Genomic DNA, 27,718 nt, shown 5'->3' with positions numbered 1-27,718 from the left:
GGGGCTCGAGCGCCTGGAAGCGAAAGCGCAATTCGGGAACAGGAAGCGGCTGACCCCGGAAGAGGAAGCCGCTGCCCCGCCCCCGCCCCCCGCGGGAGAAAAACCACGAGTTCGCCGCTTTCAAGATGGCGGCGGCCCCCGCGAGGAAGCGTCTCCGCACGGAGGGCGGCTCTGCGGACGGAGAGGCGTTTGATCCCCGCCGCGCCGGGAAGAGGCGGCTGGTGGTGATCCTGGAGGGAGCGTCGCTGGAGAGCGTCAAGGTGCGAGGAGGCGCGCCAGGCTGGCCGAGAGTGCCGGGCCAAGTTTTAAAGTCTCGGGGAAGAGCACGGAGGAGGATCCGGGAGGAGAAGCGGCTTTAAACTCCCCTTCCGAAGCAGTCGCCAAAGGCGAAAGCTCCTTCGGGGGTGGGTGGGTGGGTGGCTGGGGGCGGCTTTATCGCCTTTCTCTGAAATACGTTGGATTTCATCTGTCTGCGGGACAACGATCCTATCCTGACGGCAGCGTTTCTCGGCCAGCAATTCCCAAGCTGGTTGTGTCCGCGGGGAGGGTGAGAGCAACCGCCGGAATCGTCACTTTGGACGGACTCTGGAAATTGTAATCCCAACGTATTTGGACGGCTTTTTTTTAAAAAAAAATGTCGGGAAGAAGAACCGAGGCAATACTATTATCGGAGGCCATATATTTAAGCGTAGGTGTCATAACCCAGCGTTTCCCAACCTTAGGAACTTGAAGATGCGTGGACTTCAACTCCCAGAATTCCCCAGCCAGCTATGCTGGCTGGGGAATTCTGGGAGTTGAAGTCCACGCATCTTCAAGTTCCTAAGGTTGGGAAACGCTGTCATAACCGGTAGTATGGGGTGCAGCGATCTTAGTTTCTTAAAATACGATGTTAGATTAAGAGCACTGATATAGTAAGGGAAATTCTGTTGAGGAATAAAATTGCCATTTCCTCCCACAAATTCAATACATGGAGTGCCATGTGTCATACAGAACATAAATGTCTCTTGCTCACGAACCAGCGGTGTAGAACCAGGGAGTTCGGAAGTCATATAGAAAAGTGTATCTGTGAATGGGAGCTTTTCCTAATTTGTCACTGTTTTATGGTTTTAAGGTTGGGAAAACATATGAATTGCTTAATTGTGACAAGCATAAATCCTTGCTTCTGAGGAATGGCAGAGACCCTGGAGGAGTTCGACCAGATATCACCCACCAGGTATTCTGTGCAGGTTTAAGTCCAGTTTTATGGCCCACCTCTGTTCCTGAAATATTAAATGGGAAATTACATTCATGAAAAGGCCAGAAACTAATGCTGGCATTTCTGTTTTTGAATCACGCCACAAGTGCTCTTTTTTATTTTTTCACTATTATTTCTTAGTTATGCATATACTAATACTTTCTTCAGGCACTGCCCTTTCTCATATATTCTTTACAACAGTCTTGAAGGCTTCTGAGAGATACTTCCTAGATTTTGCTTTTTAAATAGGTACATATATGATTTTTCATTTTTTTACTTTAGAGCCTCTTGATGCTCATGGATAGTCCCTTAAACCGAGCTGGCCTTCTCCAAGTATACATCCATACAGAAAAAAATGTTCTTATTGAAGTCAATCCACAGACAAGAATTCCTCGCACCTTTGATCGTTTTTGTGGTCTTATGGGTAAGAAATGCAACTAAGATATACCACCCCATTAAGCATACTGAGCAATGTTTGTCTGTGGATCTTTGTATTAAACTAGTCTAGTTTGGGATCACTTTTACTGATACAGGTGCATACTACCTTGCAGAATGTTTATATAGGGTAGCCTAGGTAGTTATATTTCCAGGTGCTGTTAGTTTATAACCTGTCCGTCACATTAGGGCAGACATGTCAAACACAAGGCCCGGGGGCCGGATCCGGCCCGTGAAGTGGTTTCATGTGGCCCACGAAGCCATCCTGGAAACAGTGAGGGAACGGCCCGCACTGCCTTGGCCCTGGCCCAGAGACCCTCCTTCTGCCAGAGACCCTCAGATCTGTCCCACTCCTGCCCAGGCCCCCATAGGCACCCTTGATGCGAACGATGTAGAGCTGGCCACGCCCACCCAGTAGGCCATACACACTCTAGCCACGCCCACCCAGTAGGCCACACCCACCCAGCCCCTTGAGGGCAACCGCAATGCTGATGCGGCCCTCAGTGAAATTGAGTTTGACACCCCTGCATTAGGGTAACATACTGAAGCAATGGAATTTCTGATACTATTTCTGGAACATATTTGCCTTTTTGTTGAGCCTGGAAGTACAATATATTTTGTATTCAGTACAAGAAGTAAAGAGCAAACATAAAATATTGAAATAATGCTGGGGCTTGAACTATAAAAAGTTGAAGTTCACTGTACTTTACATGTAATTATAATTTAATGAAATACATGGATGTGATTATGTTCCATCTATTTTACATTTATATCACTAACATTTTATCCTGTGGCACCATTTTTTAAAAGGTCCAAGGCTCCATATATGGTCCTGAGTCTGTCCACAGTCATTTGTGCTTTACATTGCAAATGTAAATCCATTCAATCTCTTAAGGGTAGAGAACCGGGCTTTTTGTATGATTCTGCATTTTGTCAGTCCATTGGTCTGCTAAGAAGGTTAGAGAGCCATCATCTGGGTTGAAAGTATTTTTACATTATGTTACTAAATTAAATCACTTTCCCTTTCTGGGGGTGACAAATGGATATTAGCTTTCCCTGTCAGGTCATATTAATTAGTAGGTCATGAATTATGCATTAGTCTATGGCAGGGGTCGGCAACCGAAAAAAAGAAAAGAGCCACTCAGAACCGGTTCCATCACACAAAAAAGTGGGAGCCGCTAAAAGTGCGCGTGTGCGTCCATTCATGTGCATGCGCAAAAAACATTTTGCGCATGCGCAAAATGGGAGGCACCTGCGCGGCGACAGGTCTCCCCTTTGGAGAGGTGCGCGCCGTCCGTTTGGAAAGCTGATGCGGCCCGTTTGCAAAGTTACTGCTTTCGGCTGCGGCAGCTTTCCAAATGGACGGCACCTCCAAATGGACGGCACCTCTCCAAGCCGCCGCCATCCTGTTCGGAGACCTGCCGCATTCATCAAACATGGACGAACGCGGCAGCTGTGCAAACGAGACGGCAGCGGTTTGGAGAGTGCACGCACACCTCTCCAAGCCGCCGCTGTCCCGTTCGGAGACCTGCCGCGTTCGTCAAACATGGACGAAGGCAGCAGCTGTGCAAACGGGATGACGGCGGTTTGGAGAGTGCGCGCGCACCTCTCCAAGCCGCCGCCGTCCCCTTTGCACAGCTGCCACGTTCGTCTATGTTTGACGAACGTGGCAGGTCACCGAACCACCATAAAAAAGCGATGCAATTTCTCCTCAAGAGAGAATGGTGCAGACAGACACCTAAAGCCTGAAAGGTCAGTCTCACTGCGTCACCACAGTTGGAAAATACCCAGAGGGAGGTGATTTTGTTTGCCTGTTTGCCCCACGCAGGCAGTCAGTTCTGCAGCCATCGAATCAATCGGGGGGGGGGGGAGGAACCAGAGGGAAGATGCCGAAGGTCCGCCCCAGGCACGTCCTTGCTGCATTTCTTTTTTTTTTTTACCAGGGAGGGAGGAGGGCTTACCTGTGTGGCTCTGCCCGGCTGGTCCTTAGAGTGGGAGGCACAGCGAGATCGTTCCCCCCCCTCGAGAGAGAGAGAGAGAGAGAGAGAGCCCGAGAAGCCGGACCAGAGGCGGTGTCGGGTTTCTTCACCCCACCTCCCAGCACTCAAAGCTCGCCAAGCACTTTAGCGGGCCCGTCGGTTTCTTCCGGCAAAGCTGTGGCTAAAGCTGCTACTTCACAAAGACTGCGGGCAAATCGCTCCCCTCTCCCACCCCTCCTCCTTCTCCGACCGGCCAGGCCTCCAACCTCTTTTTTGTTGGTTTCTATGTCAACTGGGTAATGCGCAGCCTGCCTGCGGGGACTGTCGATCCCCCCCCCGCGCGCGGACATCCGAGCCCCGTCTAGGCCCGGGGAGGGGGGGGGAAGCGCACCAGGCGAACGCGGCAGGTCTCCGAACGGGACGGCGGCGGTTTGGAGAGGTGCGCGCGCACCTCCGCCCTTCAGAAAGGTGCGCGCGCACCTCTCGGAACGGGCGGTGCCACTCTCCATTTAGAGAGGTGCACGCGCACCACTGCCCGTTCGCATGCGGCTCCGGAGCCGCGGGTTCCCGACCTGTGGTCTATGGCATAGGTGTCAAATTCGCCGTGTCAAATGACGTGTGGCGACATATCGCTACTTTTTTTTTTTTTGCATTGCCAGAGCTGGGGTGGGTGCGGCCTCCACATGATGCAACCAGCCTGCGGGCCAGCAGTTTGACAGCCCTGGTATGTGGAAAAAGAAAATATTCTGAAAACCACTGCTTGGATGGGATTGTTGCAAGCAACTAACAATATGTACTTCTGTATTCTCAGTGTTTCTTTGTCTCTCCTTAGTTCAGCTGCTGCATAAGTTTAGTGTCAGAGCTGCTGATGGCCCTCAGAAGCTGTTAAAGGTACTAATTCTACTATGATTCTATAGAAGATTAATTATGTTTCTATTACCAGCTCAATCCAGTTTTTTTTCTGTAGGTGATCAAGAACCCAGTGACAGATCACCTCCCTGTGGGCTGCACAAAATTAGGCACCTCTTTCTCAGCCCCTCAGGTGACAGACATGCGTGACTTAGTCCCTACTGCGGATCCTATAGCCATCATTGTGGGGGCGTTTGCTCATGGATCGGTAAGGCCTGTATATGCTCTTAGACCCTCTCTCTTATTTGCAAGCCAGTTATCTCACCTCCATCTTAATTGAGGTTCTGGCAGCAAAGATAATATAGGTAGTCCTCAGCTTCTGACCACAGTTGAGCCCAAAATTTCTGTTGCTAAACAAGACATTTGTTAAGTGAGTTTTGCCCATTTTAGAACCTTTCTTGCCACATTTCTTAAGTGAATCATTGCAGTTGTTCAGTTAGTAACACAACTGTTAAGTGGATTTAACTTCCCCATTGACTTTGATTGTCAGAAGATTGCAAAAGATGATAACGTGACCTCAGGACAGCAACTGTCATAAACACAAGTCAGTTGCCAAGCATCTGAATTTTGATCAGTGATCATGGGGATGGTGCAACAGTTGTAAGAGAAAAACAGTCATGTTATTTTATTCAGTGCTGTTGTATCTTTGAACAATCACTATATGAATTGATGTAAGTTAAGGAATACCTATAATGGCTCTTGTTATAGATTAAGTGTCTTAAAAACACGTACTGTAAACTTGGTCCCTGTGACAGGAACACGGTGGCTCAGTGGGTTAGGACGCTGAGCTTGTTGATCAGTTTGGCGGGTCGAATCCCAAGTGCCGTGTAACAGAGTGAGCGCCTGTTACTCGTCCCAGCTTCTGCCAACCTAGCAGTTCGAAAGCACGTAAAAATGCAAGTAGAAGAATAGGGACCATTACAGTGGAAAGGTAACAGCGTTCCGTGCGCCTTTGGCATCTAGTCATGCTGGCCACATGACCACTGAGATGTCCTCGGACAAGCGCTGGCTCTTCGGCTTTGAAACGGAGATGAGCACCGCCCCCTAGAGTTGGAAACAACTAGCACACATATGCAGGGGAACCTTTACCTTTACCTTAAACTTGGTACATTTCTATAAAGAGGGGTGGAAATACTAGTGCTAATAGTCTCCTGCGCTGACTTACCACTTAAAGAGGGAAACCTAAGTTGCTGAGATTATGGAGCTGGTTTTTTTAAGAGTGCACCAATTTACAGAGGTATAGAAACCGAAATTTGTTTTCTGGGAAGTTAGATCATTTGTCTAACTTACATTCTCTGTTGTATAATTGATTGGAGTATTAATCACCTAGATATTAAGCAATAACATATATACTATAGAAAACTTGACTGGTTGCCATTTTCCTCCTTCAGCTTAATGTTGACTACACAGAAAAGACCATATCTATCAGCAACTATCCACTCTCTGCTGCTTTGACTTGTGCTAAAATCACCACAGCTTTTGAAGAAATGTGGGGAGTTGTATAAGCCTTTTGTTTTGTTTATAGATTCTCAGCCTATATTTTGATCTAACAGGGCTCTCTGTATTGTAAATGTTATGTACTGTACCCTTATTTATGGGAAATACATCCTTTTTTTGTAGCAAATAAAAGATTTTTTGTATATAGCAGTGTGATACTTAATAGCAATAGCACTTAACTTTACAGCCCTCTCTAAGTGGTTTACAGAGTCAGCATATTGCCCGCAACCATCTGGGTCCTCATTTTACCAACCTTGGAAGGATAGAAGATTGAGTCAACCTTGAGCTGGTTAGAATTGAACTCTTGGCAGTGAGCAAGCCTGCAATACTGCATTCTAACCATTGCATCACCACAGCTCTTAAATAATGGTTAGCAATAGTTGCTGTATAGTAGTGGCCAAAATTGTGGAAACCTTTTGGGAAAAGTGTACAGTAGAAATGCCACCTTTGGTTAAGTTTCCACCAATTTTTCTTCTAATTTCTTTATAACTGTAGCCTTGTTCACTTAATAATACTATTTTACATTGCTTTTTGGGCAACCAGTCAACTCTTTGCACCATTGCTTTTATTTTATTACGTTTTACAAGCTCACTAAATGAAAGAACACAAAAAACCCAACCAACTTGATAGTGATCACATAACACACTGACAAATGTCCTCCTCTCAGCTTCAATACATGACATCAATAACTGAATCCTACTGTGATCCAATTGGCTCATTGCCAAAACAAGACAGCTGATTGGCTCTCTAAACACTCATGCTCATTGGCTACAATCAGATGAAGGAAAGCTACCTGATATCAACCTAAGCAAGTTGTGCTTCTTTTTTCTGGTTATTTGGCTATAACTTTTCATAGAATGCAGTACAGATAATTGAACAAACTTTGTAACTTGTATTACATTCTTGATTAAATTATCTTTCCATTGATACATAATTTTATGGTACTACTGCCCCCCCAAGTGGTGTTATTAGCCATCAAACCTCAAAAAATACACTTTTCCCAAAAGGTTTCCACAATTTTGGCCACTACTGTACATGTCCACCAGGTTCCCCACTCCACCTTTTTTTCCTCCCCAAAATTATTTTAATCAAAACATAAATAAGAAACTGGTATGGCACAAAGCTAACTTCTACCATCTTATTTGTTTATATCAGTATTTTTAGGCCCTTTAAAGTTTCCTCTGGATTACAGAAAACTTCCTGGAGACTAATTTTCCTTTGTGATTACCTATGCTTTTGCCATGACAGCCGCACATAACCGCCAAGTCTCCTTGACAGTCATTTCATCTGTATCTCCAATCTAAAAAAAATATTTCCCTGTATCTCCATGAACTATAGCAAGTCAATTGAATAAACAGTTTTGGAGGCTACTTAGAGACCACTGAATAACAGCAACACCATCACCGTTTCCAGAGGTAGCCTCACCTAGTCCCAGTGATAGCCAAATTGACAAGATTCCTGTGACTATTCCTGTGACTATAGAATTATCTGAGCAAACACTTTGGCTGAAGTGTACTCACCACTGCTGAAACTGTGCCAGGATTGCTATTGTATATAAGCAACTGCCTGTATAAAAAGTGTACGCAGTTGCCGTGGTGCACATCATTAAAGGCACAAGAACAAGGTGTGAAGTGGGTAACCATGTGTACACAGGAGAAAAGGTCAATCTCTGAAGAATCAGTATGCCATATTTAACCATGTTCCTCATTCTTTGCCATAAGCCACAAATAACACTAGTAAGAATAGAAAAATAGTACCGGTTCCAAAATCCGGTGGGGAAAAAAGCAGCTGAAGCATGAGTGAAAAAGCAACTTGGACCAATTTTATCGAGTGGAATTGGAAGGTAAAAAAGTCAGGCAGATGCTCCATTCCTAGACGGTGGCTGGATCAAGTGCTTTACAATCATCTGACACTGCAGAGATGGAAGTGTCTGGGGAGAAGTTGAGATAAGGCAATCTGTAGAAAGGGTACAGAAGTCTGCAGCCTGTTCCCCTCGGTTTGGGGTCTTAACCCCTGTGCTCTTTCACCCCTGGTCACTGTAATACAGTTTGTCCACAGCAAATTTGGCAGGTGACGCTTTAACCATCCTGTAATAAATGCACACACGGTACAATCTGAAAAGAAAAGCAAAATAAATCAACTAGATGTCATCCAAAACCACTATGCTCTAGTGCAGCATTTCCCAACCTTAGGAACTTGAAGATGCGTGGACTTCAACTCCCAGAATTCCCCAGCCAGCTATGCTGGCTGGGGAATTCTGGGAGTTGAAGTCCACGCATCTTCAAGTTCCTAAGGTTGGGAAACGCTGCTCTAGTGACTACTTGGGAATAGTTCTCTCACCTTTTGGCCGTTACTTAGTTTTCTTTAACTTTTCCTTTCGTGGCACAAATATTTTCCGAAGATAAGGCAACGTAAACAGCAGCGTGAAGAATAACACATGGCCTACGAAATAAATAGACGTGTACACCTGCAAAAGAGGATGAGGAAGTCAGTGTGCTATGTCTTTCTTCTGCCAGTAAGTAGAGGGGAAATGCCCTCTTCCAGAGAATCTGGCTCTTTTGGGTACCTTAATCCACTTTTCCAAGCTAAAGAGGCAAAATGGTACTAGAGAATATCCCATGAACATCCAGTGAATAGTTTGCTGAATCACATAGAAGAAGGGCCTCAAGAGGATGTTTGAAGCCAAGGCAGACAGAAACGGGCTGTCTTCTACCAGTCTAATAGCCTGTAATTAAAAAACAAACCATAATGAGCTTTAAGCTTACAGATGAACAAGCAAAACATGGCTCTGTGCTGCTTGCCCATTTTTACTTTCCTTCCTCCCAGAAAAATCTCTTCAGTGAGCTTATTGCCATCTCACTAGAGCAGCAGGTGCTTCAACAATCGTTTGGTATTTCAATAAATTATCACAAGTTGCCAATCAGCCTCAAACTGCTCAGCTTCAAACTGTCCTGGGTTCATCAAGAGACTGTTTCCCTATGCCAATGTGTTGCAACTGTGAACCACTACAAAGAATGTAATCTGCATTTCTCTGATTTCTTTTCCTTCATGGATTTACATTTACTAACGTCTTCAGCACACTGAAATGCACAGACTTGACATTTTATTTCATTCTCTTGAGAAGAATTCAACTTAACACAAAAGTGTTGCTGAGGAACCTCAAAAGCAACTTCCAAGTATTTAAAAGTCCTTGCCACATTGTGATAATTGCTGGATCCATCCACGTGCTAAAATGTAATCTGAAACCACCCGATTCAATGAACTGTGAATGAACCAAATACAGCTTTAGGGGTGTCTGATCTCGCTCCTTTCGCTAGAATGAAAGCAGTGTCCCGCTACAGGTTCCATTCCCTTTGAGCATAAATGCAGTGCTGCATGTAGAAAACAAGTAGGACTTGGCTGGTTTTATCAGTCTGGCTGTTATTTCTTGTGCCCGTGGATGCCTCAGTACAATTTTGTCACTTGATCTATAATTCACTCAATCTGTCTGCTTTTTAAAAAGCAGATCCAGATGTTAAATATTATCTAAGGTAACACTTTAAAAAGGTCCTCACCTGCCTCTCCACTGTGACAATCAGGAACTCCATTTGGAAGCAAACTAGATACCCACAGTGTAGCCCATGCCAGACAGCCAGGAAAAGCAAAGATAAAGCTTGCGATAGTAACTTGTTTCCTAGGAATTTCAGGCGTTTGTACATATAGCTAGGAATGGAAATGTAATATTGTCAGGGCAAGCGTCAACGTAATTACTTTGTTTCTCCAGAAAAAAAACACTTAACAAAGCCATCCAAGAAATTGCCAACATTTTATTTTTCTTTTAACTTCAGGCTGTTCAACATAAAGAGCAAGTATTAAAAGTCAGCAGGCTCTAGCTTTGAATGATGAGAGGATACAAGTGATGCTTACTAAAACTTCCAAATACGATATAAAAGCCCCTCACTGGGAGTACCAGAAATCAGAGCTACTGTTTCAGTGCTCTGAATAGCTCCTTACTCTTAAGTCAAAATAATTCCTAGAGTAATTTTGTGTGTGTGTGTGGAAGTGGAAGGCAGCTACTGTACAGCTGCATTCCTTTCATCATGGAACAAGGCAACAGTATTTAATACTCCCATTTTAGGCATTGAGTAGCCCAATTCTCTTAGCCTCCGGCTGTAAATCCTCTGCTTTTCAAGCCAAACAGCAATCTTGGAAGGCTTAACATTTTTCAGCGAACTACAGCAGGTTGGGTAATGATGTAAGAAGATAGAGTAATACCACATTATTGAGTTTGGGAGTTTTCTCTGTTTTTGTTTTTATGCATTCTATTGCTCAAACTCTCCGAGAGACCTGCAGCTGATGTTCTGCAGTAGTGGTCAAAAACGCTGTGGGAGCTGCAAATTGTTCACTCAGATCTTAGCCCTTGCACACAAAAATCAGCTAATCTCCCCAAATATAATCCCATCCCCATTCCTATTCCACTCTTACTCTCCAACTGACTCCAACTGTTCTGCAGAAAACAGCCAAGTTATGCTCACCGGGCTATCCAATTGTTGGTGTTAGTATTGAAGGAGGCAATGGTTCCTGTAAAATAAGGAGTTGTCTCGAACATCCAGATTTTCATGTTGGCACAAGCATCCCACTGTGGTAACCCCTTTTCATCCCTTCCACTGTAGCCTAGCCCAGTTAAGATGCAAACTCCTTCCTGGAATGAAAATAACATAGGATTATCAAGTTATGCCAATTAAGTATTATTCTATCTAACCTAATTAGAAAACAGATTTGCAGGGCCATATTCAATGCCCTAGATTAGTGGCTAGACACAATAATGGGCTAGATCAGGGGTGTCAAACTCAATTTCATTGAGGGCCGCATCAGCATTGCAGTTACCCTTGAGGGGCCGGGCGGGTGGGGCCAGGGTGGGCGTGGCCTACTGGTTGGGCGTGGCTTTAGTGCGTGTGATCTACTGGGTGGGCATGGCCAGCTCTACATTGTTCACGTCAAGGGTGCCTATGGGGGCCTGGGCAGGAGTGGGACAAATGTGAGGGTCTCTGGCAGAAGGAGATGGGACCGGGGCAAGTGCCGAGGTATGGTCCACCGGAGGAGCCTCACTGTTCCTCTCAGGCCATGCCGGGGGGGAGGCTGGACGGTGATGCGGAGGTCAAATGCCCAGCCTAGCCCTCAAGCACCCACAGCACTAAGCCCAGCCCCACTTCCCCAAGGGGGCGCCCAGCTGCTGTGCTTGCTCTCCTTAGCCAGGTTACTCATGATGTGTATGAGGGCAACGTCAAGAGGGAGGCCCACTCCCTCTCCATGTGAGGAGAACTGGCTTTGTTTCCAAAGCTTCCTTAGCAATAGGATGGGAGACCACCCAGGTTAGGCCAGGAGGAGGGGGCAAGGGGATGGTGAAAGGGCAGCAGGGAAGGACTAAGGCAGGACTTGCCTCAGACCCTCCTTCTCCTTCCTTCCTTCCTTCCTTCCTTCCTTCCTTCCTTCCTTCCTTCCTTCCTTCCTTCCCTTCCTTCCTAAGAGTGGTGGGAAAATATTTGAGATGGGGGAGGGAGAAAAACAGGCAAGAAACGCAACTGGGGAAGTGGCATCCTTCGTGAGGAATGAAGAAATGTACCATCGCCTGGAAGTGGCCAGCACATGGCCCTCTCCTCACAGCGCCGAGAGGCTGAGCCGGGTGGCACAAATCTGAAGAGAAGCACAACACTGCCCAGCCCCTAGCCTGCCTGAAGTAGGCAGGGCCATGTGCTGGCCACTTTCAGGCGATGGTGCATTTCTTCATTCCTCACAAAGGGTGATACCTCCCCAGCGTCCACCGAGGGGGCAGTGCTGACACGGCACGGGCCGATCCCTTGCTGTTTCCAGATGGCCTTGTGGAGCTAAGACTGACTGCGTTTCAGCATAGATGACCACCACAAAATTGTACGTTGGCTCCTGGCCGGCCTGGGCCAGAGGCAAGGCAGCGGGGGCCGTTCCCTCACTGTTTCCAGGATGGCTTCGCGGGCCACATGAAACCACTTCGCGGGCCAGATCTGGGCCCCGGGCCTTGTGTTTGACATGTCTGGGCTAGATGAAGAACAATCTAAAATTAAATCCAGTGTTAATTACTAATGAAGTGGTCTAAAGAGTAGATTCAGCTTGTCTCCCTGAAAGAAGAGATTTCCAGCTTGATCTGGATTCACATGCGGCAGCTGTGGTGAGGAGCATAGATATGAACAATTTAAGTAAACCCATCAGCTACAATGCTTCCTGAAGTCACATTTAGCTACCCCATCTTAGTGACAGCCTGAACTACTATTATAACAGATTCTATGTGGGAGTAATCTTGAAAAGTGCCTGGATGATATATACTGGTACAAGATCTGCACTAAATCCAAATTGCTTTCCGGATACAGTTTAAAGGATTGATGTTAATTTTTAAACTACTGAATAGATTAGATAACCCAGAACTGCCTCACCTGCCCAAGTAACAGAGACCTAAATATCACCTGGGAACTGTGTTTGGCCTTCACGCACTCTCTGTAAAGATGCATCTGTCTTGCGAGGGCCTTTGAAGATTAACAGTTCCACGTTCTGGTTACTTTTTTAAATCTATTTTTCTATTTATATATATTATTGTTTTAGTAGCTGGATTGGTCCTTGTCAAAACAAAGGTGGCCCCAAACAAAGGAAATAAACTGGCCAACATCCAGGCTTACCGTCACTAGCCAACAGGTAACGTACTTGTAAAGCATTATCTTGCCCCAGATCAATATATAAAAACAGCGAAACCAGAAGGACTGTTTCTGCATTATAAGAGCACATTTGTAAGATGAGATTAGTGTCAGTAGCAAAAAAAAATATTGTATAAATTCCTATCACTAACCATTTTATTTTTCCAAGGTGGCTTATACTATAAAAAATGCAGTTGAATATCATAAACCAATCATAAAAGTATTTTATATTTAGAGACATTTTGAAAAATCAAAATAAAATTACATAGTAAATACAAAAAAACATGTTATTTCTTAAAATCCAGAAGGAGCAAATGTGTTTTTAATACTCCAGCATTTAATCACAGGGTTCATTTTAGATACAAATAAGCCCAACCTCAGAACCTCAAATAGGGCACTTTCAGAAATAGCTTTCCTGGTCTCAAATTTTGGAACAGCATACAAAAAAAAAACCCATGGCAGGCAAAATGTGAACTATTAAGAAATTGTTAGGATGTGTAAATCAAAGCACTGAGTGCATGCATTTCCACAGAGAACATTTGAGAATTTGACTCGGGGAACTCATGAAGTGGGTTTATAGTAGATATTAGCGATACATGGGCATTGCTTTCCTTCATCAAAAGATACTACTCAATGTATCACTTATAAAAAAATTGAATAAAACAAATAGTGAGGGAAAAAAACATTGGTAAAGAAAACTGATACTTGATGGGTTTTTCTGGTGTTGTTTTAGAACAAGGGATACTGTTTCATTTGTACTAGCAGATGACTAAAATCAAGCTGTTCAATCTAATGCCCTCTAGATTGGTTGAATTTCAAATCTTATTTTCATCTAAAATTCTGGGAATTTAAATTCAGCGCATCTGGGCGAGACAAAATTTAAAAAGACTAGATCAGAGAACTATAGGTTGCTATTCAAAAGACAATCGTTATAAAGTTTCTGGTGAGCTAAACTGTTACCCTAATGTAGCCAAACGCTATTTCTATTTTTTTTATTTTATTCTCCTTAATATGAAGTTATAGAAGCCTTTAGCACTACTTACCATGTAATCATCAGAGACAAGATATTCCTCATCAATATAAGGTGATGCCACAGTATAGATTATCATGAAGGAAGTGCCCAGAAGTAGACGTTTAAGAGCAGGAACAAAGCTATAACAAATGCCAGAAAATTCAGACTCCCTCTGGTGTCGTACTTCGAGAAACAAAGGGAATGTGTGTTTTGGCTAAAGTGGTTCACATCACACCAGCATTTCACGACCAAAAGAAGTGAGAATCCCCAAATGGCTCCCAATGCAAATAGTATTAACAACGTTGGGCAAGTTTGGGAGCTGCACAGATGTATCCTTAAGGAGGGAGACTTTGGCAGTTGGTTTGTAGGGGCCACAGCCTGGAGGTTTACCTGTTGGGTCTTTGGCCTGGAACATCAGTCAGCTCACCCTTTACCAACTTGTAATATCGTGTCATGGAGAATTGGGGGCCCACCATGAAGGCACCATAGAAATAGGCGAAGCCAGAGACCTCAAGCAAAGTAGGAACTCCCCGGACAGCAAACTGTTTTTGGTCAGGGGCTAGGGATTCCTGCACCGTAATAAGAAAAACACCAACATTAGCACTCCTAGGCGAAACTTTTCCTGTAAGGTTTTGACTCTCAAAAGAACCTAGTTTTTTATACCTAGACTTTACTCAAGAGTTCAGAATTTCAACTGCTTGGCCTAAATAAAAACAATTGATGGGGGGAAAAAACCCCCCACGATTCTTTAATCATTTTGAATGTTGTTTTAAGCTGCTTCAAGATCTCTTTTAAAGAGAAGTGGTATATAAAACATAAGCAGAATACTGTTGCATTATTAGTGTACAGTAGTAGAAATTGTACAAATATATGGTTGTAAAATTTAAAATAAGATGGAAAAAAAAATCCTTTCCTGTTACATCCTTGATGCAATAAGCATTTCAAGTGCTTGCCAATTACGGAGTTTTTAATCAGTTTATTCTTTGGTACAGATACCAGAGGTGGAGACAACCACAGCAGAACCCATGATAAGCTGAAGGTTGCAGCATGTGGGAAGGTTACCAATATCACTTTTCAAGCTTTTTACTGTGCTTGTAACAATTTAACAAGCCACATGTTCCAAATTAGTAAAAAAAACCCACTTCCCTACAGAAACAGATTCCCTTCCATTGTCCTGGCACCAAGCTGCCAGGAAGCTACGGATGTCAGCAGAGAGAACTCACACTAATTTTCTATATTGTGTTCTTCTTAAGCCACCTCACTGCTATTTGTAGTCTTTATCCAGAGACTTTGAGGACAAGCTGGTAGAAAATTAATCTAAGCGTTGTAAAATATTCAAAATAATGTATCCGAATTGCAGTACTCTCACCAAGCCAACAATCTTTTAAAGAATAATTGTAAAATCTGGGGTTTAAAAAAAAAACATGTAACAAGGCTAAACAGTTAAAAATCAGAAAAGGAGGGGAAAAAAGCATTAGATTGAACATCGAGTTTGCTATTTCACGTTTTCTTTTCTCAACATGTGGAGGAAGCCCACTTCCATCGCTCTGAAGCAACTTACAGGTGGGCCTCGACTTATGACCACAACGCTTTGTGTTGCTAAGCAAGACAGCTGTTAAGTGAGTTTTGCCCCCTTTTGTGACCTTTCTTGCCACAGTTGTTGAGTGAATCACTGCAGATGTTAAGTTAGTAACACGGCTGTTAAGTGAATCTGGCTTCCCCATTGACTTTGCTTGTCAGAAGGTCCCAAAAGATGATCACATGATCCCAGGACACCACAACCTGGCAGCTAACTATGAGTCAGTGGCCAAGCATCTGAATTTTGATCTCATGACCACGGGGATGCTGCAATAGTCATAAGTGTGAAAAATGATTATTGGTCACGTTTTCACTGCCATTTGAGGACAGGTAGTCCTCAAATGTTGTAAGCTGAGGACTACCTGTACTGCCCAAGTAATGGATTTTCCTATTTTGCTATAATTTGTCCTCTGTACGTACGGTATGGCTGCCTAATTTGGTTTTGACAGAATTAGCAGCAATTCCATTATCTTCAAATTTAGGATTTCAGAGACTGCCCATTTAAATTTGTTCCAGTGTCTGCCAAGAAGGGCTCTGAGTGTATTGCATACAATGGGATCAATGGGAAGTTTAGCTGCTGGAATTTGTATTCATACAGTAGAGTTAGCTTGAATGAAGCAGCAAAACAGGCTAGTAAACAAATGAAATAAATAATTTTACAAATATGGAGACTTTATCTTAATATTTTGCCTCCAATATTCCCATGAAAAACCTTTGTTATATTTTAAATAACTCTGTACTTACTCTGAGAAACATCCAGGTTGCATGCCTGCAGGATCATTCACTTCCACTTAGGAATGAATGTAGTACAATAACAGTTTTAGCTACACACAAACAAAAATCTCAACCTTTCTTTAATTTTAGTTTGATGCATGGATAAGCCTGAATGCTTATAACTATTCAAATAAATTGTTAGCCTCTACCTTGGAAGCTTTCACCTTATGTTTTTTAAGGTCAGTAGTAATACTATTGTCTTTAATGCAGAAGAGTTGGTGGACCAAATCTGGTGAACTAACACTGAAGTTCATAAGACTACCCTCTTGGGTCTTATTTGTAAATCTTCATCTAAATGGAATACAATGATTTTTCTAATGGCTCAATGATGCCATGTTCTTTTTTGCTTTAATCTTCCACGAACATTTAATGGAAGCAAAAAAAATGTTCACGATAAAGGAAGTTTGCACTGTTTAAATGAAGGCATTAGGGTGTCACTATCTAAGATCTGTGAGATGTAGGAATGTTCCTTTTCACTTCTTTTTGAAAGATGGTGCAATAAAAGCAAATGCCTGTAAGTTCTATTCTCTTAATAAACACATAATTTTAGGCCCTCAGTTTGCAACTAAAGAGATTTAAGTCTGCTCACCAGCTTAACAGCTATCTAGATCTCTTTCTCCTTTATTGTGAATTTCCACTAAGTATCTAATTTTATTTTGAAATCTCAATGTAAATGTTTGATGATTTCTCTTATAAAGAATATTCTGGGAATGTCTTTACAATCACAGGTGATCTGGTATGAGTCACAGAAGTGTTTTCAATTTCTCTTATGATTCCAGTTCATGATTAAAGAATAAGGGTGGGGAAAAAAAACTGGTTCTACTCACCTCTTCCTTCCTGCCTTCATAGTAATCAATAACCAAACCTACAAAAAATATACATTATCAAACAAGAAATATGCCTATTGAATACTTTGGGGGCAGCCAATATAGAACTGCTATGGATCTAGCCACAGCTGAGCTAAGAAACGTCTGGGTGTGAGTTGTCAATTATGGTTTTTAAAGATACAAGAACTCTCCAAGGCAATAAATTTAAACCACAAGAGTGAATATAAAGGGACCAGGTGGAACTGCATGGAATGGAATTACTTACCAATCATCTTTAGAGTCAAGACACAATGTGGCATGGTCCATTTGATGTCATAGTGCTCTGTGGCCGTGAAATAATAGCCAGCCATCAAATACGTCTGAAAAACATTAGCTAAAATCACATGCTATTGCACAGATTCTATTTTCTCTGCTTGAAATTTCCTCATAGTATTTGCTGAACCCATCAGACCCAGACAAAATCAAAATTCCACAGAAAAGCATGAAGGGAGGAAGTATGTTCATTGGAATTGGGTGGCAAGTAAGTTTAAATAAACGTTTACCATCTGAAAGCAGAAGGTGGTGACAATGGCAGTGACTGTGCGACCCATGAGCCTCAAGATGAGAAACTGTACGAAGACACATATGAGAGAGTGACAGACCTGTGGCCCTAAGAAAGTAAATAGGAATGATTACAAACCGTATAGACAAGCAGCATTGCACACCCTCCCAGAGACCTTCCCAGTGCTCACTAGTAGGGCAGTCTTGTCAGCTCTCTTACCAAAGTTGAAGTAGGCAAGTGAAAGTCCTATTATTGTATTATAGATGTGAATGAGGTAGTCACTTTTCTGGAAAAGGAAGTAGCGTTGGAACAAGGCAAAGGGGTATCCTAAAGAGAGAAAACAACTGAAATCAATACAGCACTTCTGTACTTCACAAACTATATTATATATATTCTTGTTTTCTGCACTTCTGTCCAAGGTGTAGGCCACTTTTTGATAGAAAATAGTGATAGCTTTAGGGGAACAGTAGGTTGTAAAACGAGTAAACTGACCTTAAAAAATTTGGAGGTTGCTTTTTTGGAAATAACATCGAGATTAAAAAAAAATATGAGAGGTTTATTCAATAAGCCTTTCAAGAGTTTATCATCACGTTTATCAATATGGTATATAACTCTGATCAGTTTTCAGAAATAATAGTCAGAGGAAGCAACAGTGCTAGAGTGAGGCTAAGATCCATTTATGTAATAGAGAACTGTGAAGTCTTAAATGAACACAATATGAGCCATAGAACATAGAATAACAGGATTGGAAGGGACCCTGGAAGTCTTCTAGTCCAACCCAAGCCTGAGAAGGAAACCTATACCATTCTGGACAAATGGTTGTTTAACCTTTTCTTGTTAGGTTTTGTTTCTTCTGAACAATTTAAATCATTCTAGTAGTGTGTTCCAGGCATGGGTTTCATCCCCCCAAGTTTCAGTAAAGGCAACAATGTACCTGCCCTCATGTACTAGATTTCAAGTTCACCCTCTCGGTTCCTCATTCTTTGAGTGTATAGGCATCGGAGTCCTTTTTGACTGACTCTGCATCTGTATTTATAATGGCAGCAGTTCTGCTCCAAGATATAAAGCTATCGTATAAAATTGGAAACAAATGTTTTCAGTTGTTAACTTTTCACTGCAGTAGAAGCAAATACAGAAGCCTTGTAACACCACTAGATACATAGTTTTTCTTATTTACACTTGGAAAAAAATATTCAGCTGTGAATTTCTAATAACCAAGGAAACTGTGAATGTTACATTCTGCCAATCACCCAATTTAAATGTTTGAATATCAATAATCCATAGAAGTTGAAATCTGCATGGTACTTGGAGAAACAGCCTTCACAAACATAATATTCTCCAGATGTATTGGTCTACAATTTCCTTCATCCGTAATCAGTCTTCCTTATGGTGGCTGAGGATGGTTGGAACTGTAGTCCAGCACATTTAACGGACTCTAAAATAGAAAAATCTGTAATAAAGACATATCCTCTCCTGTATTTCATCCTTAGATCAGGACCAATTGATGCAGACCCATGGCTTTAACATCCAGCCATTTTTTGTTCTCTGCACCTTGCTTCATCTATTATTTAGCTAGTTAATTCTTGACAACCTAAAAACCTGCTCACTGTTGTGACATTTTGTTTGTACTTAATATAGTTATAGTACTACTTAAGACCCTCAAGACCCTTTTCTATATAAAGAACAAGGACATTAAATTGCTGCTCCTAACACACACAAAAATGAATTTTATATAAAAAACCTATACTCTGTAGATATTAAAACACGGTCCTTGCCATTAGCAAGAGATCCCAGTAAACAGGGAACTAACATTAAGTGTACAACACTATGCAATGAATGAATTAAAACTAGTAAAAGAGAAATACTACATCAGATAATACAATGGACATTTAGGGTATTTTTTAAACAAATATTTTGAACATATACAGATATAGACAAATGAAGCTGTGAACAAATGTATAAACATACATAGACTGTCCAGACATACCAAAGGTAAGTATTAATAAGTCTCTACACAATGACTGACAATTATAGTAATAAATCACTAATAAATCATCACAGAAGACAAATTAGCAAAAACTACCCTCAATTTTGTAAAAGTGTAAAAAACATTTACTGTATCAGAATCAGGCAAAAAACCCCAAGTAAGTTTAAAAATTCAAGTTAAATACTATATTAACCCAAACAAGCCACTTCTCTTTTTCTCTCTTCTTCTTATGAACATACATCTCTTGGGTAAAATATCCCTCCTCTTCCCTGTGATTTTAACTCCTCAGAACAACCTTAAGAAAACTTAAAACTCAGACAGGACAGTAAGCTTGGCAGATACACAAGGAAAATATCTGCAGAGGTCACACTGGAGACGAAGAGAAAATGTATGGAAAACCAAATGGATAGAAAAGAAAATTTATTTGATTTGATTTCTTTGAGTACAGGTAGTCCTTGATGTATGACCACAATCGAGCCCAAAATTTCTGTTGCTAAGCAAGACATTTGTTAAGTTAGTTTGCCCCATGTAAAAACTTTTCTTGCCACATTTGTTAAGTGAATCTGGCTTCTCAGTTTTTGCTTGTCAGAGAGTCGTTAAAAAGTGATCACATGACTCTGGGACACTGGAACCATCATAAATATGAGTCAGTTTCCAAGTGACTGGATTTTGATCATGTGACCATGGGGATCCTGCAACAGCTGTTAGTGTGGAAAAACAGTCCATGTCACTTTTTCCAGTGCCGTTTTAACTTTGAACAGCCACTAAATAAACTGTTGTAAGTTGAGGACTACCTGTAGACTCATGCTATGAATGCCATTTTTATAAGCACAATTCCCCTGAAGAAGGTTTTCTTCAAAATGTATTGGGAGAAGTATACCATATATATATTTTCCATCATAATGGAAACCACAGTAATTATAGCTTTCTATAGTAAAATATGTTTAAATAAGTTTTATGTATCCAAATCTCCCTAAACTGATTATTAGAAAATGGGGAAAATAATCATTCAAACGTTATGAGTGACTTCAAATATTAAGAGTAACAGAACTCAGGAAGAAACAGTTAATAAACTTTGTTTTGACCCTCTATCGATATGTACAAAACCCCTTACTTCCTTTCCTGCCTTCTATACTGATGTGATAACTAGAGCTTTATAGAGCTGCAATGCACCTCAGCACAAATAGCGCAAGCTCCTGTTTCAAATAAGCAGAATAAATTTAAATTTCACTCTAAAATAGCCACAGGAAAGTTTCTATTGGAACTGTAAAAGGATTTCCTGAGTTACTTCCTTAGAAGTCATAGTCCCCAGTTATCTTGTCTCTCTAATCACAATATTTCCCTATGTTTTACAAAGAGATATAAAGTACTGTATAATCTATCCTAGTGTACTAATATTTTATATGTCTTTATAAAATACTTTATCTTTCCCAAGCTGCAAGAGAAGCCACCACAATTCACTTCTACTTTTTTTCTTTGACTGGTTATACATGCAGTTTCACAAACTGAGCTTTTAAAATAAAGCATGCCACATTCTGTAATACATGTTTTTCTGTCCACTAGAGTAGGTCATGCCGGCAATACGGTAATCCAGCTGTCATATAATATAGAAGCAATATCATAAACTGAATTTCACACTCTTCTCCCCCTCTGAATCAATATGCCCATCTCAAGCTTCCTGGATACATGTTTTATACACACATGCATACATGAATGATATTAACATCCAGTTATTAATAAATATACAACTTCTACAAGCGTCTTTCTCACAAAAATCCTGCAAAAGGACACTCTCAATTTATAGTTATTTTTGAAATTTTAGGAGATTTTGCAGAATTAAATTCAAAAAGCTTCCAAATAATTCCAAAGGCTCAAATCCATATTACTTATAAGCTGCCATATATATCAGGTTTAAATTTTTTTTGAGGGAATCAATTAAACTCATCAGATTTGCCTAGTTTTCCACAGCACTATTAAAATAGCTCAATAACATGGGAACATTTACGTAAAATGAAAGGGCATGATAAAAATGCACTGAAAGAAAAAGAAACACAGCAATCCATTGCCTGTGATTTGCATTTGTTTACATCTCTGGCTTAAATACATTTATGAAGATTATAAATCTGAGATGCAATTCCCAAAAGCAGCACTGGGACAAAACAAATGCATACTGTGCAATGTATTTACATATGTGTATTTACCAATTTCTCTCTTCTGCTTCTCAGAAGAATGCCAGGCTTAGAAAATACATACCGGTACCCCTTTTTCTAATAAACCAGCAATTCTAATGGCAAATGTATATTTTTAAGGACCAAGTTCACACAACCATTCTGTACATTATGGCGTGAATCACGATGCTCATATCTTTTGCAAGATCATCACATATGTTCTTTTACACCTCCAAATTTTGTCTACATACCCAAAGAAGCAAAGAATTTCAAAAGAAAAATGCTGATTTTCAGAATCCAAAATTATATAAACTGTAGGAAGTATAGTCTTCTTTAAAAGCTGCTGATGTGGAACTGCGCTAAAATGAAAGCGTGTAAACTTTGTAAGATTGTCAATCTAAACATTATATATTGTCTAAAGGTAAAGGTTCCCCCGCACATGCGTGCTAGTCGTTTCCAACTCTAGGGGCCAGTGCTCATCTCCATTTGAAAGCCGAAGAGCCAGCGCTTGTCCGAGGACGTTTCCGTGGTCATGTGGCCGGCATGACTAGACACCAAAGGCGCACAGAACGCTGTTAGCTTCCCACCGTAGTGGTCCTATTTTTCTACTTGCATTTTTACGTGCTTTCAAACTGCTAGGTTGGCAGAAGCTGGGACAAGTAACAGGCACTCACTCTGTTACGCGGCACTCGGGATTCGACCCGCCAAACTGCCGACCTTCTGATCAACAAGCTCAGCGTCCTAACCCACTGAGCCACCGCGTCCCTTATATATTGTCTAGGCTAATGTAAAAAATAATAGTTCACCTTGAATATACATTTAGTTAATAGTGCATACATAGTTTGCTTTTGTGCATTAAAAACTTCGCAAGATGCTTTTCCCTTGTTGTTCTCGGCCAACAAAACTGACAGGCAGAAACCATGGATTATGATATTCCAAACAGAGGAGATTTTCTTCACAAGTCTCCTTTAATCTGTATTATTTGTTCAATATATGTATGCTTTAGTTCAGAGATACATTCTTATTTTTCAGTTTTTTAATTTAAATCTAAAGTGCTTATCTCTGCTAATGCTATTCTGCTTTCGTAATTTTTTATCCTGTTTGTTTTATACACCTTTGTTTTATTTGGATTTTTTGTCCTATAAACAATTGTAGAAATTGAGCAACAGGTTTGTAATTATTAGCAACAGGTCCAAACTGTTTGAAACTTCCTTCCATGAAAACTGCATTGAAATGAATTATTATTGTACAAATGAACAGGAGCTAAGGGAAGATATCAATGGAGTCAAGATGATTTTTTCTGATTCCAAGTATGCACAATTTTATCCATTGCTCTTTCATTATTGCTCTCTATTTGTCAATAAATGTTGACACCTTATCCCTTCAGGTTATACTTACCTCCAAATAGCATTGCAAACAATCAACACACTATTTTTGCTACAGCGCAATGTTAACATTAAAAGTGCAAAATCATCTCCATTACTGTAATCTAGTCAACTCAGACTGCCTGAGGTTTGGGGCTTTCAGTTATTTCTCTACGAAGAACCACCTAACAAGTATTTTATTATTTATTCATTAATGGGATTTATATCCCGCCCTATCTCCCGAGGGACTCAGAGTAACAGAGTAACAGAGCATATGCTTTGCATGCAAACATTTCTATCCCAGTGCCTACAAAGAAGATTTCACCATACTTAAGGCATTATAAAATGCTGCCAATCACAGGAGGCATGACTGAGTAGTATGATGCGGGATCCTGGCGGACTACAGAACATTTCTCTTTCTCTCTCTCTCAGAAATGGAATATGGAACAGGTTTCAGAACAAAAGTAAGTTCTGATAGCAACATAGCAAACTTTTTTCAGTACAGCATCAAATGGTACAGCAATATTACTATTCCAACAAGAAAATATATATAAGCTAAGAATTCCCAAAACCTGAATGTTAACACTATTTGATAACTGACATATAGGTAGGATGCTAGAACTGAGCATACATCAGATATGTCATTTATTTGTATTAAATTTGTGCTTTAAAAGCTACCAGAGGAAATTTGGGAATTAATTAAGCAATGGGAAAGCGAATGTGAAAAGGTAAAAAAAAACTTCCATTCCATGTAAATTTGAGAATCTTTGCAAGCTGCAGTGCTGAATATATGTTCCAAACATGACTGTTTTGAAGATCTTACACCACACCTTGGAAGCCTTAATTAAGCACACATCTGAAATGAGAAAATATCTACAAATTTGCAATACTCCCAACACACAGGTTTGCAAAGTAATCATCTTGCTGCTGTCTTCAAATAACCACCCCGAGATACAGGAACATACAGAAGTATGGAAGAGGGTGCAGCAACAGTCATCTCCTCAACATACAAGCCCTTAGATGAATGGTTGATGGCAACAGTGAATGTAAGCCCAAATACATCCTTGGATAAGCGTGCTCTCTGATCTTCAAAAACTGGAAAAAGTACATTAAATTAAAGCCATTCTACTATGAGCTTAGCAGAGATTACAAAGAGAGAGAAGTTTGGGAGACAACTAAGTACCTTTAACTATAGGAGAAAGAACTCTCTGGATGGAAAGGCCAAGATTTCTATCAGAGATACAGAGTTAATTACTATTGGTTCCACCAATGAAACCAAATCGCTTTTGGAATTTTGAGATGATGTAAGAGGTTGAGATCTTATACATAATGTAAGATGATGTAAGATGTTGAGATCTTATATATAAATAAGTGCATTCTACCTTTACAAGTGGCTTGTAATTTGAACAGAAAGAACTATGTAGCTCAAATGGATAGCATTCCATTGGCAAGATGTGCTGGATTTTGTCAGTATCTGGTCTCCTAAGTGATAATATACTGCTTTCAGCTGAGAAAGCAGTACAGTAATGAAACAAAAAAAATCTGGTTTCCCTTCCCCCAAAAGTAATCAAATATATCAACTGAGTGGTAACACATTAGGTATAAAGAATTTTCAGCGATCAAACAAAACGTATATGCATGTCACTGAGCTCAGGATCCTTGTGGTTTAATGTTCTCTGGCATACATTATCATGTTTGCAATTGATAATATGGTTTTCTTTGTAGAAAATCAGAATTTCTCACTGAAATCAGAAAGATTTAGACTTGCTGTTGTCAACTTAGACTAAAACGTACAGAAGGATAACTTCTAGGGTTGAATGGTAATTAAAGTAAGCAAGTGATACCTGTATTTTTTCTTACTTGTGCAAGCATTCATAAAAAATAAAACTCCTTTCTGTTTTGTAAGAACACAATATAGCAGTAGTTACATATGGAACTATAATTACCACCTTCTTATGTTTCAACATCAGAGGTACTTTCAAATTCCCAGACCTAGAGTTCATTTTCACAATTTAGATTAACAAATTGAAACAGAACACAAGCAGTCGTCATCTTCTTTTTCATAAATAATGCATCCCTCCAACATCTACAAGCCATAATATTTCAAAGTTTTGCCAACTTTAGCTCAAAGTCATGAGCTAACGATTCACATTCATTCCACCTATTTAACCATCTCCTAAGAAAAACAATTCCTCATGCAAGCTCCTATTGCCAGCTGTTAAGTACTGATGCAAAAGGCAGCTAGAAAGGCTCAGGTATGCTTAAGAAATGTCTAAGCAGAAATTGGAGTGAAACAGTTGCCATTACTGCAAAATAGTTTTGCTATCTTTTCCTTTGCTGTTTTTTTTCTCCAGAGTTTGCCATTCTAAATTTTAACGGGGCATTGCAACTAGTGCAGTACCACAGACAGGGAGAAGTACAGTCTTTCCCTTTACCCTTTAAGAGCCAGGATAAACAGGAAAAACAGAGTCCTTAACATGTTAAAGACTTGTCTCCCACACTTTTTATGCAGATATCCCTGGGGACCTTATAAAGGCGAGGAATCAGCAGGAGCAACCTGTCACACAGGGCTGCTCGTTTATCCGGTTCCCTCTGGTGCACAAACATTTAGAGAGGAACAGGAGCCCTACCGCCCCCTCCTTCGTGTAGAACTGTCATTCAGAAGAGTTTGTTGCTCCAGAGATTTATGACAACCTGGGACTGACACCAGATATCTGTAAGGCAACAAGGACGACTATAAATGCAAAAAAAAAGGTATGTACAGGAGGAGATCATCTGTCAGATCAGGCACGAAGGATCGCCCAGCCCGCCGCGATCCAGTTTCACGGGGGCCGCCCTACGGGCGTTAAGAAGCCCAGTCGCCCACCCCGACCTCTGCCTCAATTTGACCCTGAAAGGCAAAGGGGTCGCGGGGCTTTTTAGGCATCCCGGGGCAGGCTCGATCTCTCTCCCTCGTGGCCGCGCACTGCAACGCTCGTCCCTCCTCCTCCTCCTCCTCCTCCTCCCCGCTACTCACCCAGAAAGATTGAGACGATGAGCCGAAGTGCCTGTTCCGAACTACCCAACGACTTCGCTATGTCGGCCAGGCTCGTGCCCAGCCAGCGCCGCACCTCGGCGGCGATGGCGTTTCCAAGCTGTTCCGCCATCTTCTCCGCCGGGCCGCCCGACCGAACCCCGCTCCGTTACCCCTTTCGAACCCGGTTTACCAGCCGCGGTAGTAGTACCGCCGCGGCGGCCCCCGCACCTAAGCCACGCCCCTGCCGACTTTCCCGTCGCGCCGATTGGTTTCAAGACTCCCGGCTCCCACCTTCCATTGGCTAACAGGTGGCTGAAGGGTGGAGCAAGAACTTCAACGCTTAACTGAGGCAAAGGTTAGCCGCACCTCTTTTACACCCCCCCTCCCTTACGCGCACACGTGAAGGGACATTTAGTTTGTTGAGAGTTGAGGGAAGCCATTTCTATTGGGAAGGAAGGGTGGCGTCCAGAGCGTGAGGCGGTTCTCAGCTTCTCATTGGCTGTTCTAAGACAGGAGAGAGCCAGAAAGGGAGGGGGTCAGGAGGAGGAGGTGTTGCCGAGGTTACTGTCGGACATAAGGAGGCAGACTAGAGACAGTGGGCGTGTTTCCCCGCAGGAGGTCCGAAGGGTCCTCTCGTGGTTCTAGACCTGTCAGTAGTAAAGTAGACTCCGCCTATTCATGAATATTCAAATAGAGGCGCAAGACTTTGGCCGGCTTCCAGCGTGAACATGTATTTCTCACTTCAATTGTTCTTTATTGTGTACATATGCAAATTTATTCCTTAAAAACACGAATGCTTAACTGTTAAAAAGTATTTCCTTGGAATGAATGCAATACCTGTTACCTGCAAAATTGAATAGGCATATATGAGCGTGGATTTCCCCACCAATATATTTTATTATATTGTAATTAATTAAGGAGGCAGAACTGAATAGATCAATTTCCCCTCATATCCTACTACTTTAAAAGTAAAGGATCAAATTTTGGGGATTAGCCAAATAGACATTTTTAAAAATTCTTGGATGTTTTTATAAGAGTATAAAATTAAAAAAAAAACTTTTTTAATATTAAAATATTTAGCATTCTTTATAAACATATCAAACAGAGCAATTATTCAACATTAAGTTATATTAAATTATATTTGAATAATTTTTATTACATATTTTACAAAACATTTTACTTAATTTATATGCCACTGGATTGGAAATTAAATTTAAATTGGATTACTTCTGGGGTTTATGTAGATGCTACTCTGCACAGAGCCACAGAGATGTTAGTAATAAAGGAATAAAATATGCTTTGATAATTAATTTTATTTTGAAAAATTTAGAATATATTTATTTCCTGCTTTTTGATTGCTTGTAAAAAACACTTATCAGACAATGAATTTGCCATAGATTATGCAAACACAAAGTAGTACACAGTTTCACAAAATCTAAACAAAACTATTTACATTGGTTGCCTAAGGGTGCAATCCTACACCTTGAAGATACCAGCTGAGAAACAGAAGGTAAGATTTGCCACACTGAAGACAGAACATGGTATAATATTTTGATGCTACTGTATCTGCCCTAAAGACATTCTCATAGTACAGTGGCCAAAATCAGTCACAGATTTAATTGGCGAAGGGGGGGGGAGGGCAGAGAGATGCCAAGAAGGAGCAGATTTACACAGATTCCTAAAACATTACATGATATAT

At 41.3% G+C, this 27,718-nt stretch overlaps 2 protein-coding genes across 4 annotated transcripts; one reads left to right on the top strand and one right to left on the bottom strand.

The window, feature by feature from the left end:
• The first annotated feature begins 19 nt into the window (after positions 1 to 19).
• On the top strand, positions 20 to 6,197 carry EMG1 (EMG1 N1-specific pseudouridine methyltransferase). Its single transcript, XM_083355499.1, has 6 exons — positions 20 to 260; positions 1,112 to 1,213; positions 1,517 to 1,658; positions 4,481 to 4,539; positions 4,616 to 4,765; positions 5,949 to 6,197. Exons 1-6 carry the CDS (start codon positions 126 to 128, stop codon positions 6,060 to 6,062), a joined length of 702 nt encoding a protein of 233 aa, XP_083211625.1. The 5' UTR covers positions 20 to 125; the 3' UTR covers positions 6,063 to 6,197.
• Positions 6,198 to 7,731: 1,534 nt separating this feature from the next.
• On the bottom strand, positions 7,732 to 26,252 carry LPCAT3 (lysophosphatidylcholine acyltransferase 3). 3 transcript variants are annotated; one of them, XM_083355495.1, is made up of 14 exons: positions 26,020 to 26,252; positions 18,419 to 18,551; positions 17,704 to 17,811; positions 17,486 to 17,592; positions 17,209 to 17,302; positions 16,944 to 16,981; positions 14,155 to 14,333; positions 13,796 to 13,904; positions 12,738 to 12,824; positions 10,569 to 10,735; positions 9,609 to 9,756; positions 8,621 to 8,779; positions 8,395 to 8,521; positions 7,732 to 8,168 (listed from the first exon to the last, which is right to left on the bottom strand). In XM_083355495.1, the coding sequence occupies exons 2-13, from the start codon at positions 18,426 to 18,428 to the stop codon at positions 8,405 to 8,407; spliced, it is 1,323 nt and encodes a 440-aa protein (XP_083211621.1). In that variant the 5' UTR covers positions 18,429 to 18,551; positions 26,020 to 26,252; the 3' UTR covers positions 7,732 to 8,168; positions 8,395 to 8,404. The 3 variants fall into 3 exon arrangements, with proteins under 3 accessions (XP_083211621.1, XP_083211622.1, XP_083211620.1); XM_083355496.1 differs by lacking the exon at positions 26,020 to 26,252 and adding an exon at positions 24,864 to 24,879; XM_083355494.1 differs by lacking the exon at positions 18,419 to 18,551 and having other exon boundaries at positions 26,020 to 26,251.
• Positions 26,253 to 27,718: the final 1,466 nt, after the last annotated feature.

The sequence above is a fragment of the Vipera ursinii genome (genome assembly GCF_947247035.1).
Source record: "Vipera ursinii genome assembly, chromosome: 2".
NCBI classification, from domain to species: Eukaryota; Metazoa; Chordata; class Lepidosauria; order Squamata; family Viperidae; genus Vipera; species Vipera ursinii.
The sequence above is the reverse complement of the archived record's forward strand: the minus strand, read 5'-3'. Positions and strand labels throughout refer to the sequence as shown.

Bases quoted from the DNA above. Each gene is read 5' to 3' on its own strand.
- EMG1 (XM_083355499.1), top strand. From the start codon at position 126: ATGGCGGCGGCCCCCGCGAGGAAGCGTCTCCGCACGGAGGGCGGCTCT. The intron at 261-1,111 runs GTGCGAGGAGGC...TATGGTTTTAAG, and splicing joins CGTCGCTGGAGAGCGTCAAG to GTTGGGAAAACATATGAATT. The intron at 1,659-4,480 runs GTAAGAAATGCA...GTCTCTCCTTAG, and splicing joins TCGTTTTTGTGGTCTTATGG to TTCAGCTGCTGCATAAGTTT.
- LPCAT3 (XM_083355494.1), bottom strand. From the start codon at position 26,149: ATGGCGGAACAGCTTGGAAACGCCATCGCCGCCGAGGTGCGGCGCTGG. The intron at 17,593-17,703 runs GTAAGAGAGCTG...TTACTTTCTTAG, and splicing joins ACTTGCCTACTTCAACTTTG to GGCCACAGGTCTGTCACTCT. The intron at 9,757-10,568 runs GTGAGCATAACT...TTCCATTCCTAG, and splicing joins ACCAACAATTGGATAGCCCG to CTATATGTACAAACGCCTGA.